Raw genomic sequence first — 14427 nt, forward strand, 5'->3', positions numbered from 1 at the left:
TTTGACAGACACGCATTTGAGTGTATCCCTGTATCCCTGGGTCCTAGGCTAGCCCCGTGCCGCGGGAGGAATGCGAAGGAAACCGTGACGGAAGATGAAACTGCCCTTGTGTAGTTGAGGTTGGGGAGGTGGGGCACCCGAGCCAGATACTCGCGTCACGGTACGGGGGATCTGTCAGAACTTAAAGGGCCCTTGGAGATGCACCCCCCACCCCCCAATTCCAGCTTCCTAGGCCTGGCAAGGGTGATCTCCCTGGCACTCCTGCTCGGCAGTGAGCAGGCCTCTGCCGCCGCACCTCTGGTTGGATCCATAGAATTCGAGTGATAAGTAAGAGTTTAACTTCCTAATTAGTATGTTTTGATAGGGCTTACTTTCCTCCCTTTGACATCACCCTAATAGTCCTGTGGTTGTCGCTGGGTTGTATTCTTTATCTTTTATGGATGAAATCTGGTCCTTTACCTCCATCTCACCGAACCATTAAAGAGAGGCCTCATGTCCCAAACTGTAAAAATCGCCCAGAAGTATAGGCTCTTTGGGACCGAGAATCCAAGGGCACGTCCATGCTCAATGGTGGGACCTGCCTAGGGCAGGACCTGGTAGCAGGCTCCACGCGACTGACTCAGAGTCACCACAGATGGTGGTGACTTACCGCAGCCTCGGTAAGAGGACTCACAGGAGACCTCGCACTGCAAGCTAACTGAGGGTGCTCTGCTACTCTGAGCAGCCATCTTTCTTGAACAAATGAGACATATGGTAAAAAAATGATGTTTGAGGAGAAAAATTAATCTGACAACAGCAAGATGGAGTGGGTCAACCTAGAGCAGAACGGCCATCTAGGAGTGTTCTGTCATAATTTACGTATTGATCTTGAGGACCTAGAGGAGGGTAAGTTGGGGAGAAAGGGTCAACTGTGAGAGGCATGACCAAGGAATAACGCTAACTCTCTGATCCCGAGCTTCGCTGGCTGAGGGCCTAATGGTGTTTGGGCCAGGACAGAATCAGGATCCTTACACTCACTGACCGAAGAAAAGCAAAACGAAGGACTGGGGTCTTTCTGCCCTGCTAAGTCGGCGGCAGCAGCATTTGGCTGTTCTATTCACAGCTGTACATGTGGGTGTGGAGCACTGAAAATAGGCTGAACCAGAGAGGTTGATGGAGAACTTCCCTGGGCAGCTGCGGCGATGATCACAGAAGGTGACCAGAACCTTTTGAGGAAGGCCTTAATGTTTTTAACCACCACCCCCAAGACGTCTCCCGAGTGCATGCCTGACTTGAAGAATGCGGTAGGAGCGCCTGGCTGGCTCCGTCCACAGAGCCTGCGACCTTGATCTAGGGGTTGTGAGTTCGAGCCCCACGTTGGATGTAGATTACTTTTTTTTTTTTTTTTTTAAACTTACTTGACAGACAGAGAGCACAAGTAGGCAGAGAGGCAGGCAGAGAGAGAAGGGGAAGCAGGCTCCCTGCTGAGCAGAGAGCCCAATGCGGGGCTCAAACCCAGAACCCTGGTATCGTGACCCGAGGCGAAGGCAGAGGCTTTAACCCACTGAGCCACACAGGTGCCCCGGGTGTAGATTACTTTTTAAAAAGGAATGCAGTAAAGCATTTCTCTGCATTCAGAGATGCTGAGTATTATTTGCTACCGTGAATCTTACGGATATGGCTGTCCTCTTCAGTTCTGGCTCGGCAAGAGTCCGAGGCTCTGAGTGGGCAGGGACCTTGCAGCTCTTCCCACTCGGCGGGGGAGTTCTGTGGGCGGTCCCCACAGGGAACCTTCAGCCTGTGCTTGAGCCTTCCTGCTGACGGGAAGGCCCCTTGCTTACCATTTCTCAGCAAGGCTCATTTAATTACCAGATGATTCTAATTAATCATCCTTTGTATATCGAATCTAAAATCTGCTTCCTTGAGACTTCCACCCATTGGTCTGGGGTCCTTGTTCTGCCCTGAGGCACCTTGGAGAACAGGAAGACTTTTTGCAGCAAAACTGGACTGTGTGCTTTTAGAATTGTGGGCTCTGTTAGCAAATGTGTTGCCATTCCAGCACCTGATAAAGTTTCAGACAGACTGTGAGGTCGGAGCTGCTTGGATTTAAACCCCGGCCCTCTTACCTATCAGCAGGTGCATGACTTAACCTCTTTGTGCCTTCTTTTTCTTTCATCTAGAAAATGAAGATGATAACAGTCCCGTCTCTTAGCACTGCTGTTTGGATTAAGGGAGCTAACACACACTGCCAGTAGTCAGCGCCCAAGGCATTGTTCAGTAGCAGTGGAAGCACAGATTTTAAGGATAGGAAATTGTCATCAAGAGAATTTTAAAAAGTTTAAAGAACAGCTGCTTCAGATCCAAGCTGTAAGCCAGGATCCTGAGTGGCCATCCATTTGGGGGTGGAAGTAGTGACTGGAAGCGGACCCAGGGAGCCTTCTGCTGACATGTTCTGCTTCCTGATCGCGGTCCTAGAGTCACAGTTTGTGGAAATTCATCTAGCTATACGTTTACCTAAAGTGCACTTTCTGGAAATATAGTTCATATCAACAAAATGTTACAGAGTTTTTGTGTTTGTTTTCAAGAAAGAGATGAAGGAAGAGCAGTGATGCCACCCACATGTTAGTGGGTTTCGTTGGGCTCCCGTGAGGGTCTTACAGACCTATCCCAGTTCTCCTTCCCTTTGAGTTTAGGGGTCAGCGGGGCTTATCCTCTCACTTGGGCAGGGTTGCCCCATCCGTCCTCCGAACTGATTGGCTTCTCATTGAGAGAAAAGCGAATACTATTTACTTTAAATTCTGTTCCCTCGTGCGGTAGATTTTTCCAAGTATCAACACATCTCTGTTTAGAAAAATAGAGACAGCTCTTTCATTTTCAGGAGACGCTTCCTCCAGTGGGGCTAGCTCTAACCAGGCAGGATTTCCATTCCCAAGGCCTCCTTGTTCCGGTTCTTACTGAGGAGGCCAGCAGCTGCTGTCGGCAAGGTAGAAGGGTCAGTGACTGTTGTAAGTTCTTCAGAGTTGTTACTATCTGAACTTTAAAAAAATAAATCTCAGAACCATTTGAATTAACTGACAGCTGAGGTAAGGAATGGCTACCAGAAAGATAAGTGGGTTTTTTCCATTCTGAAACTTCTACTTTGTCTTTTGCCACCTACTACTCGAGCCCACAGTGGCACTTTATATATTTTTTAAAAATTGTCAAAAATAACCTTTCCTCCCTCCTCCAATTCCCATTCCCTGCCCCCCAGAGGCAACCACTGCTAACCTGGTTCTTCCAGAGATATTCTGGGTATGGACCAGCTTAGGTGAATGCACAGCCTTCTTTTATCTTCCCTAAAATAACATGCATTTTACATACTATTTGTGCTCTGTGCCCTCTTTCTCTCTCTTTTTAAAATAACTTCTGTGGAGGTCAGTTCCTGTGTATGTAAATGGGACTTTATTTTTAACAGTAGCTGGCCTTTACTCCTGCCTGGTTTTGAACAGGTTACCAGTCCCCTTTGAAGCCCCTTAGCAACTCTGCTGCGGATGTGAAGCATCTCCTTGCCGCGGGTGACGTCCCCGTGCCTGTCCTCCCCTTCAGCCTGGTTCTGGGTCTGTCGAGCCTTCCCCACCCTCGCCCCCCACCCCCTGCTCCTCTTCTGTGCTGTGATTCTTTCCTGGTTGGTCTCATCTCACAGTTAGACGCTGTAGACCCGTCCAGAGCAGGGCCAAATCCCTTATGTTCGTCGTGTGCCTCACGGGACCCAGCGTGGAGCCCAGCACACAGTAGTTGCCCAACCAATACTTGCTTAATTGCCTTGTCTCGAACTCGTTTGGTGCCTGCCCTCGGAGCTTGAATGTGCTCCGTGCAGAATCTAGGGAACTGAGCCCCTCAGGAGAGAAGACGTGGTATATCCTAGCAGTTGCCGTTAAAAAGAGTCCTAAATATCCAGTTTAAAACTGTGTGCAGGTGAAACTGAAGGCAGCACCATTCAGCCTGACCTGCTCTTCAGGAGATGAGAAAACGTTAACCAGCCTCTCAGGGGACGGCGCTGCCCGGGAAGTCCCTGTGGGAGGGTTGAGTATGCTTTCATAGAGCCCAGGGAGCTGTTTGTGCTGCCGCCCAGGGCTCACAGGGTGACCCGGCAGGTGATGGTGAGATGCATTTTTCCATGTTAAGTGGGGATAATCCCAGTAGCATCTGTCATCAATACCTTGGGTTTCGTTTTTCTAGCGCTTTCTCATATATCACTTCCTGTCACTAATAACGTGGGAACACCCGGAATTTCCCGGCATCCACCTGGGGTGGCAGCTGACAGGCAGCTCGTGGCTCTGACACCTGTGCATTCATGTGTTCACCTTCCACAGGGTACTTCTGCGAGTCCGGATGCTCTACTACCTAAAAGCCGAAATACTGGGAGAGGCAGCTGAGAAAGCGTTTGAAGGAACCCCTGCCAGGTAAACCAAGTCAGCTGGAGCTCTCCGAGCTCTCGGTGCTACAGAGCTGCCACACGAGGCCTATTCTTGGCGAAGGACAAAACCTCCTGTGCTCCTGGAGGCCCGTGTTCACACCCAGCCCGGGGTCAGTTACCTGCACGGTCGGGCAGGCAGGCCCTCTCCACGCGAAATGAAGGAGAAACCGTTTCTCCACAGCACAGCTCTTGGCGAGGTCTTGAGTTGGTTTGCTTTTCCCAGTGGTGGTGTAACATTGAACAGTCAATTCTCTGCCTTAGCTTGTCACTGAGGTACAAGTGTTTCATACCCTGATACATTTGGTGCGACAGGTGTGTGCTGGGCGTTTTGGTCAGTATCCTACTCTTGGCCACGGTGCTCTTCCACATTTGGGGAGTTCTCTGTATTTGCTAATCATACTAATAATACCTGGTGCCCCGTTTGATTGTTTGCACCTTAGTTTTGTAAATAAGTGTTCCTACAGCTGTAGAGTCCTGCGGAACTCTCCCAAGATTGCGGAGAATGAGGCTGCCGTGCTCCCAGTTACCACTAGATAAAGCCAGGCAGGCTTCTTCACCTTCCGCAGATAGGCTCTTTGTTCTAGGCCTCTACAGTGCCTGTCGTTGCTGGAGAAAACCAGAGGGGGTGGGATTTCACCTTTGCTTTGAGATTACCTGTGGCCATGGTTTCTTCTTCTTTCTGTCCATTGGGCAATACTGATGGCTTTAGTGGTCACAGGGTGGGAGGGAGGACAATAAAGAAGGAGAGCGGTAAGCAACATTGACCTTCCTACCCACGGGGCAGTTGTAGTGGGGAGCAGCCATTACAATGACCTTCATTACCTGATAAAGTTTTCTGTAGTTACTGTAGTCATTTCTAATGGGTATAAGGAGGTTGAGTGCTTTGGTGAAAGGTTCAATTTATGGGTCATAGAAATGCAACAGAATCCAACCTGATGATTTCTATGAGGTGTTATCTGGCAGAAGTAAACCACCTGAATTTTCTCATCCCACCATGCTTTCTTAGAACACGTAGATGGAGGGATCCGGATAGAACATGGAGAGTCCATTACCCACACCCTTCCCTCCTTTCTACTCTCCTCAATCTTGGCTGTCATTGGCCCTTATACTGCCATGAGGAATAAAAAGCATTTATCCCCGAAAAGTCATTCAGCTCATGGTCACACCCTGGCAGAGCAGTGGGCCCTACAGTGGAGCCAGATAGGGAGCACTGCCTGGAAAGGTGGGACCCTGGACCGCCATTCCCACTGAGGGAGCTGGGCCTGGGGAGGGGCAGTTAGCCGTGTGTCACAAGAAGAGCCTGTTGGAAGAAGAAACTTAAGATGCTACAGCGGAGCCATCCCAAACAGCTGAGAGGTGGGAGAGAGGAGCCATCAGGTGGATTTTTCTCCCCCAGACCCAAAGCCTTAAAGTAAGGATGGTGCTCAAATGAAGACAGTGAGCTGAGGGTCCATGTGAGCTTTCAGAACACGGACAGAATTCAGTGAGGGGCTGATGGTACAGGCCTGCTAGTGCTATAGGCCTGCTCCTGAGATCAAGTTACATTCATCCCTTTGGCCAGGAGCAGTGGAATTAGTGATCAGTTTTGACCCAGCAGACCACTGCCAGGAGGTGCCACCTACTGTGGGACTCTGAAAGGCTGTCTTCAGCTCCCAGCATGTGCCAGTGCTGACTGTCTTCTTCTCAGTGCTCAAGATCTCTACTTACTGAACCAAGATGATTCAAGGAGTTTTCAGCATTTGATTATGTGTGAATTCGACCATGTGGGTGATGTTCTTCCTTCAGTTGACCAATACATTGATGACTTTTGCTGTGGTTCTCAACTGAAGATGGGTGTCTACATCTTACATGTGGACCCCACTTTCAGACGTACTGATGGGTTCTCCAGGAGGTGCTTCAGAGTTTTGTGTCAGTCAGCCTTCCAGTCAAAGAAGCCTGGGAAGCAAGTATATACGTGGGAATAGTTTCCTGGATGAGGGTGAGGGGAGGTCCTGGTTAGGAAACCGTGGTCCACAGCCTTCTAAGTCCTTGTAACTTCAGCCTCTTAGCATGTGACTAGGGATGTGGCTTGATACAGGGTTCAGCCAGTAGTTCTTGCATTGTTTTCTGTCTGCATTGAAGGAACTCTGAGTCCACACCCTTCCTTTCACAGGGAACTAGAAGTGCCTCTGCCTGACATTGACTACGTGGAGATCCCGGTGGATTGGTGGGACGCTGAAGCCGATAAGTCCCTTCTGATAGGCGTGTTCAAACACGGTGTGTATTTCAGTAAATGCTCTCCCCTTCCTGAGAAACACCATAACCTGTGCACATCTCTGCTAGAAAGTAGCCTCACCTCTGTCCTCTCAGATGAGTGTGTGAGTCATGAAAATATGGTGAATGTTTGTAGGATCAGTGAGGAGCTTCACAAGGGCTGCTGTGGCAGCAAAGAGCCTGTTGGGCCTTGGCCTGCCTCGTTCTCCCTCACCCTTGGAATCCCAGCGCCTGGCCTGGTTCCTGGCATACAGTAGGCACGTAGCATTTCTTGAGTGAAGGAATAAATAGGGAAAATGTTAGGTTTTAGCGTTTCATATATATGTAGAATTCTAAAATCATTCTAGATAATCTGCATGTTTCTGGCGTGTATCTTTTTGCCTCCTTGGTGTAACAATATAAGAATACAAGATGGTACGAACCTCTTTTTTTAAATATGGTAACCAAGAGTCCAGAAGACTGAGGGAGGTTTTGAATATCTTGGAAGAACTGAAGTAAGTACCTCCTTTCCTCACTTTTGGCAGCGTCCTAAGCACCTGTCCCTCCCCTCAGCCAGCGGTCAGGGTCAGTGATGGAAGTGCCATGTGACAGTCAGTGTAATGTGCCTGGTAGATCCCTTCCTTGCCTGGTGAATAACTGAAATCTTTTTTTTTTTTTTTTTTTTAAAGATTTTATTTATTTATTTGACAGAGAGAAATCACAAGTAGATGGAGAGGCAGGCAGAGAGAGAGAGAGAGGGAAGCAGGCTCCCTGCCGAGCAGAGAGCCCGATGCGGGACTCGATCCCAGGACCCTGAGATCATGACCTGAGCCGAAGGCAGCGGCTTAACCCACTGAGCCACCCAGGCGCCCCGAATAACTGAAATCTTAAATTGAAAAGGATTCAGAGTAGGGAGAGTTGGTCGTATCTGACTTTCACTGTCAGTTCGCCACTTACTAAATTTAAGACCTTGAACAAATCATAAATTTCTCTGACCAGTTTCCTCACCTGTACCATGGGATAGTATCAAACAGCCCACCTAGAGAGGGTGGTTTGAAGATTCAGTGATAGCAGGCCTGTAGACTGCCTAGGGCAGGGCTCAGCAGTAGATAGAAGCGGAGGAGATGTTTAGAACTATTCTGCTATTATTTATTCCTCTCCCTTTGGAAAGTTAACTTTCTCAGGTATGTGTCATCCGTGGTATTCCGCATTTGGAGGCCAGCCAATCATGTAACAACTATGCCTATACTTATTTTAATGAGGAATCCCATCAACACTTGGATTCTGGTGTTAGAGCGTAAGGCCCAGTGCTGCCCAGAGCCCTTTGTCAAACCACTGGGGTTAGGATGAGCAGTGCTGTCCATTAGAACTACCTGTGATGATGGAAGAAATGTCCATTGTGGAATCCACCGGCCACATGTGACTATTGAATACTTGAAATATGATTGATACATGTGAGCAGCTGTATTCCTAATTTTATGTAATTTTAATTAATTGAAATTTAAATAACCACATGTGGTTCCTCTTTGGGACAGTGCAGGGCTGTGCAGGAACTCAGCACTGAAGTGGGAAGAAACACATGACTTCTCTGTTGAGCTCAGGGAACCACGGTGCAGCCATAACTTGGTTTATCTAATTTGGGAAAGAACCCAAAGACCAGTTGCTAGAAGCAGCCAAATTAGAGCATCTGAACTTGGTGTGCAAGAAAGTCTGTTGACCCTGTGTTTCATTTCAGTGGTAGTTTTAGGGCACATGACCACACCCTTGGAAGAGAGACTGTGAGGTGGAAAGGGGACACAGTGTGAAGCCCCAGCAGGATGGCAGACAGAATCTACACACTTCCCCTCCGGCCCTCCTCCGGCCCAGCACACACACGCCACAGACATACAGAAGGCCTGGGTAGTTAGGACAATAATGTGAAACTACCGAGCTGCCCATGAAACAAATAAAGGGAAATCCCCGAATGAAGAGGTCACTTAAAGCCAGAGCTGAAAGCTCACTGCCAGGACAGCAAACCAGAGGGACTGGGTTTCTGATGCCCACACAGAAAAAGGAAACAGGCCCCTCCAGGAAAAGAGGGCAAGAAAAGGCTCTTTGGCCCAGGGAAGTGGAGATGGAAGACGAGGTGGAAGAGAGAAGGCGGTTGCCAGGGGAGGGCAAAGCAAGGTGTGCCAGGCAGATACTGACAACAGCCAGAAACCGAGCACGGAAGACCTAGAAGACCTGGTGTGGCGAAGGCCATATCTTTCCAAAGGTCTTTAAGGAAGGAAGGATAGTTTGGGATAAAGAGAGTCTTTGCACAACGATGGTGGGTGTAGTTCACGAGGAAGATGTGGCCAACAGTGTGGCTTCAGAATGCGTCAGAGGACAGGACTCCAAGGGGGCACAAGACCGTTTCTCTTGTAGGAAAGGCAAGTTAGCACTGGCACCGTACCTACTAACTTGATCATCCTTGAGCCAGCTTTAGGATAGTAGGATTAAGCAGTTGATCTCTCTTAGTCTTACATTAGGAATGTTCAGGGGTCAGCCAGATGGTGTCAGAGGTCACTTCTGTACCTAAAACTGCTCTGCTTCCTGAAGCAGTTTGGGAGGGTCTAAGTGAATCATTCCTAAGCTGATCATTTTCCTGAGGTCCTAAGGTGATATATCACCCAGTCCATTCAGATTCCCCCAGATTGCCAGTTGAGGTGAACTCAGTAGTCTTAGGGGGCAGGTGCATGATGCCTGAAGTGGCTGGTTGTGGCGTATGACGACTTCAGACACTGTAAGGTGTACCCAGCACTAGGGGACGGGACCTAAGCCACACATGCGCACTCAGCCCTGTTCAGTTGAATGTTGACATTGGATCTACCAGACTACATGGGGCAGATGCCTGTGGCTGGCTTCATGGACTTGTCCTCCTTGGACGCTTCCAGAATCCAGATCACATGCTGCCCCTGACTGGATGCTACCCATCAAACATTCTGTGAGTGTAGGCTTGGACCCATCCTCATCCAGACAACGTACCAGCCACCCCTGTGTAACTTAGCCCCCACAACAGGTCTTACCAGGTGACAGTCGAGTCCCCAGATACCCAGCAGCTGGTAGAGGTATGAGGTTCCCAGAAAGCCAAGCTGTGTGGTGTTCACTTTTCAGGAATTTGTGTCGGGAAGCCCTCTGCCTCTGCTTCCATCTCAGGGAGACCTAAATATGAGCTGTGATGCTGCCACCATTTTCTTTGTGAAGAAACACAGCCGTCCATTGTCTGAAGTTCCATGGCTCCTGCAGGCCATCCCAGACATACCCTGCTATGAGCAGATCAGAGGGGTAGAGCCATGGTTCCGTGTCTGAGCTAACCCCAGTGAGAGAATTGCCTGCACCTTTGGTTGTTTGCAGCAAGAAGGGCCCTGCAGCAGACCTGTTCTGAGTGATGCTCTCAGTAGCTCTCTGTGCCCTCTAAGGCAACCTGGATTTACACAGTTTGTATTAGGATACGAAGTTTAGCATTTTTGTTGACATTCTTAGAAAGGAGCTTCTAGACTGAAGAGACGAGCAGCCCATACCCCTCAAAGGCTGTCGCCTACTCTCTGTTCATTGGCATTGCTCTTAGAGGGCCTGCAACTCGCAGGGCAGTTGTTGGGGTTTTCTAGGACACTGAATCGGTGACTCTTCCTTGCCTCCAGCTTCTTAGCTCAGTGAGAAATAGGAATGCCGAATCTGTCTGGTCTTCAGACCGACACAAGATAAGAGAAAGAGTGCAGAGTGCACTGCAGCCAGGTGGTGGGCTGCCGGAAGAACCTGGCCTGCTTCATGCCCTTGTCAAGCACAGAGCACCTGAGGGCAGGACACCCGGACAGTGAGCCTCCCTCGGGTGTACAGGCTGGCGGCAAAAACTTTCAGCCTCTCACCCTTCAGAGGAAGCACCCCTCTTTTCATGGGGAGTAGCAGGTGGAGATAGCAGGACTTTCCTCAGGGCAGCAGGAGCATTGAGGACATTCCTGTTTCGTCACGAACTGTGGTAGAACACGAGGAGAGGGTGCAGATGGCTCTTTTACAATGATTATTGGAGAAAACCTGGGCAAAACTGACCTCCTTCGATCTTCCGTTGTGCGTGTGTGGTGTTAGGCCCCGCACTAGATACAGAATGTGTAATGCTGAGAAAACAGGGCCAGATTCTTTCCCTAAGGAGCCCACAGTCTCATGAGAGAGACTGACAATAATCCAGTAATCGTCCTAAGGAACAGCAAATAAAGAACATAAGGCCTCACAGTTTCTTCTGCCATATGCCTCATGCGGGCAGCACCTGTCGTTGAGACGGCAGAAGAGTCACTTTGGATTAAAAGATGAAGTACCTGCGGCTCGTTGGAGAACCAGGTGCTGCCTGCGGGGTGGAGGACAGAACTCCAGCCATAGGGATGAGAGAACAAAAGCCAGCATGGAGGCCACACACCCGGCAAAGTAAACCCGAGTCTGTTATTAGCACCCGTGCGGGTTCTCCGTCACCTGCGATGGGCCCTCTCTGTACGTGCTGCAGAGCTGGAAATGAACCTTGTTTCCTGGGAGCGATGCAGAAAGGGTTTTGACTATCTCGAAAGTGTTTCCCTCAAGATAGTTTGCCAGAACAATAGATTTGGATCTTTTCTGTGACCAGATCCTGTCTCAGATTCCATTCAGTTAAAAAAAAAAAAAAAAAAAAAAATACAAACAAAAATTCTCATGCCTGGGATTATCAAAGTAAAAGTGATGTTATTTCATTGTTTTGGCTCCCTTTCAGGGGTCTCTTCTGAGTGAAATATGCTCATTCTCTGTTTGACTTTGGGGATGTGGTGAGAGGTAATTCCAAAGCCCTGGCCAGTGGATTAGGATTTCATACTGAGTTGGTGAATATGGAGGCAATAAATCACTTTTAATCTGATTAACAAGCACGGTAGGCCTCCTTGTATTTTATCCCCTGTATCCATCACTTGGTTCAGTTTCTGTTTCTAAGACATGGGAGAAAATTGGACTGTCAGAAAACAAGCCCATCAGGAGGTAACAGTGTGTCCAGAGTTGGGGGTTGAGAGGAAGAAGTTGCAAAACCAACTTCACTGGTCCCCTTTGCTGTCCAAAAGAAGTAAACAAGTGAGCATTACATCTGTACCTTGTGTCTCTTCATGGACACAGAACATTTACGTCAGCTTTTGTTTTTGGTCAAACACTTACTCATAGGTATCTACTTTAGCTCAGGGATCTTCTTCTGATAGGAAGATCTTACAGGATTAATCTTAAATAATGTTTCTGATTGTCTTATTTTTCACTCAATAAGGGAAACCATGATTGTGCAGGGCCCAGGGGAGAGTTGGTGACTTCTAACATTTCTCATTACCCCCGATCAGGGTATGAGAGGTACAATGCCATGCGAGCAGACCCAGCCCTTTGCTTCCTGGAGAAAGTTGGGATGCCAGATGAGAAGTCCCTTTCTGCAGAGCAGGGTGTTACGGATGGGACCTCAGACATTCCTGAAAGGTGAGCCATCCGTGATGTGACATGTTATGCCGTGACTCTCTGACCTCCTTTCTGGATATCCAGTCTCTGGATTCTCACAGTCTCTTCTCACAGCCCAGCATGTCCCTTAAATCTTGCCATGCTGGAGCCACTTTCCAGGACTGCCACATTCGCTAGATCCTGTTACATCTCGGACCTTTTCTTTGACTTCTAAGCATTTTGAACCAAATACTAGTTCTGTTCTTCCTGGGTTCCTCAAGCTGTCCACCATCCTACCCTATTCATCTCTTGTCTGGTCAGAAGATTCTTGAGGAAGAATTCAGACCTCTCATACCTGGCAAAAAGCTAAAAGGCATTGCGAGTACAGTCTTCGTGACCTTGAAATTCCTCAGATGAAATCCTGGCAGCATTTCAGAATGCATTGTTCATGCGTACGGTGAATTTAGGAGCCACTGCTTCATGGCTGTGGCATCTAGGCCTTATTTATGGGTTGTGTGCGAAAAAGCATAGAAGCATCTCCTTTGGCTGAGTTTTACTTACTGTTGGCATAGCCTCCAAATGTGTAAATTTATTGGAAAGCTAAATAAATGGCCATAAACTGTGGTGCACCTATACATATGCACATGCATATACCCACACATACGTGTGTGTGTGTGTGTGTGTGTGTGTGTGTGTGTGTGTGTAAATATATATAAATATATGTATATATATATTTATAGGGAAACATTTTATGTTATCTCTTAGCTTGTGTTTGGTAAGCTTTGAACTGATCTTCTCCCCAAAAGTAGCAGATACTGCTTTGCATTGCCTAGGGCTATGGCCAGGCCCAGCCAGGGGGACCTGCACTGCCAGGAGCTCCTGACCACTTGCTAAGGCCAAGAAAAGGGTGAAATGGATTTTCCATCTGTCCTTAACCCATGATGAACACTTTAGCTACTAGGACATTCTCTGCTCCAAAGAGAAATTTCCTCTGTGCAGATAATAGACTCAATTGGAGAGATGTTAACAGAAGCCCAAGTGAGCGGTGACACTGATCATAGATGCGGGGGGAAATGCTTCATGGGTGAGGTACCTGAACGTGGCGGAAAGCTTACATTTTTGTCGGGCGTCCGAGAGGTAGGTAGGGTAGGTGAGATTCTCCTGCCTCCTGAGCAGGAGCAGCATCGATGAGAGTCTTTGAGACAGGAACACTTCAAAGTCCATGTAAGATCGGGCATCAGCTGTGGTTAAGCTCATAAGACAGAAGACTTGAGACAACTGAGCTCGAGGTAGGTGTCTGCTGCTGAGAGGGCAAAATGTCCTTCCTCCGCTCCCTCCTGAGGAAATGGCTGCCACCACATAAGGGATTCTGCCTGAAGCTTCACCCCGCTGTGGGGGAAGAGGGTTGGGAGTGCTTCTGGACTCGCTAGATTTGCACAGGCTTCAGTCTCTGGAGTCTCTTCTCTTATTTAAGGCCCATGTTCAGGTAACTCTCGATGGGCAGTCGTGACCTTGTTAGTGACAGTATCACTGTCAGACAGCTGGCCTCTGAACTTGCAGTAGACTGCAGCCAGGTGGTAGGCTGCCGGAAGAAGCTGGCCTGCTTCATGCCCTTGTCTAGCACAGAGCACCTGAGGGCAGGACACCCGTGTGTCTGAGTAGATCGTCTCACGCTGTAGTTTCAACTGAGTGGGGGTCCTTGCCCGTAACAGTTACAACACTGGTAGAAACCAAGATTTTGAGGCCTGTGGGCAAAGGGATCCACTAATTTTCCTTTCAGTCAGTGATTCAGGGGGTTTTCTTGGTTTTCTGTTTGCAGAATAGCTCCTGGGTGGTACATGATACTTTTTATTTTACTTTCATTCAGAGGCAATATGGATAAAGAAGACAACACTGAAGACAAGTCAGACAGCCCGCAGAAGCAACCGGTGAGTCCCGCTGCTGTGTTATTATCCACGTGGTGTTCAGGGTCGGGACGCGTCCTCGTCTCGGCAGCGGGCTTGGGGAGCTTGGTTGCAGTGCTGCAACTGCATTGCATTCTGCCCAGCATTTTAGTATAGAAATCATCAACATACAGACTGCATTGACATTTAATCTAGTTGATTTTGATACAACTATAGATTTTAGATGCGCTGTAAGATAAAATACAGGGTGATCCGTGTCCCTTTTTTTTTTTTTCTTTTAAAGATTTTATTTATTCATTTGACAGAGATCACAAGTAGGCAGAGAGGCAGGCAAAGAGAAAGGAGGAAGCAGGCTCCCCACAGAGCAGAGAGCCCGATGCGGGGCTCGATCCCAGGACCCTGGGATCATGACCT

At 48.5% G+C, this 14427-nt stretch overlaps 1 protein-coding gene across 8 annotated transcripts in view; it reads left to right on the forward strand.

Moving 5' to 3' along the window:
• The window catches only part of CHD6 (chromodomain helicase DNA binding protein 6), a 194400-nt gene that overhangs the window by 145399 nt on the left and 34574 nt on the right, over nucleotides 1-14427 (forward strand). For all 8 annotated transcript variants that reach the window (XM_032350647.1, XM_032350643.1, XM_032350646.1 and 5 more), the window contains 4 exons: nucleotides 4332-4421; nucleotides 6588-6691; nucleotides 12022-12151; nucleotides 13977-14037. In XM_032350647.1, the coding sequence (XP_032206538.1) occupies nucleotides 4332-4421; nucleotides 6588-6691; nucleotides 12022-12151; nucleotides 13977-14037 (385 nt within the window). The remainder of the gene's footprint in view (nucleotides 1-4331; nucleotides 4422-6587; nucleotides 6692-12021; nucleotides 12152-13976; nucleotides 14038-14427) is intronic.

This window comes from Mustela erminea, chromosome 7 (assembly GCF_009829155.1).
Source record: "Mustela erminea isolate mMusErm1 chromosome 7, mMusErm1.Pri, whole genome shotgun sequence".
Lineage (NCBI taxonomy): Eukaryota > Metazoa > Chordata > Mammalia > Carnivora > Mustelidae > Mustela > Mustela erminea.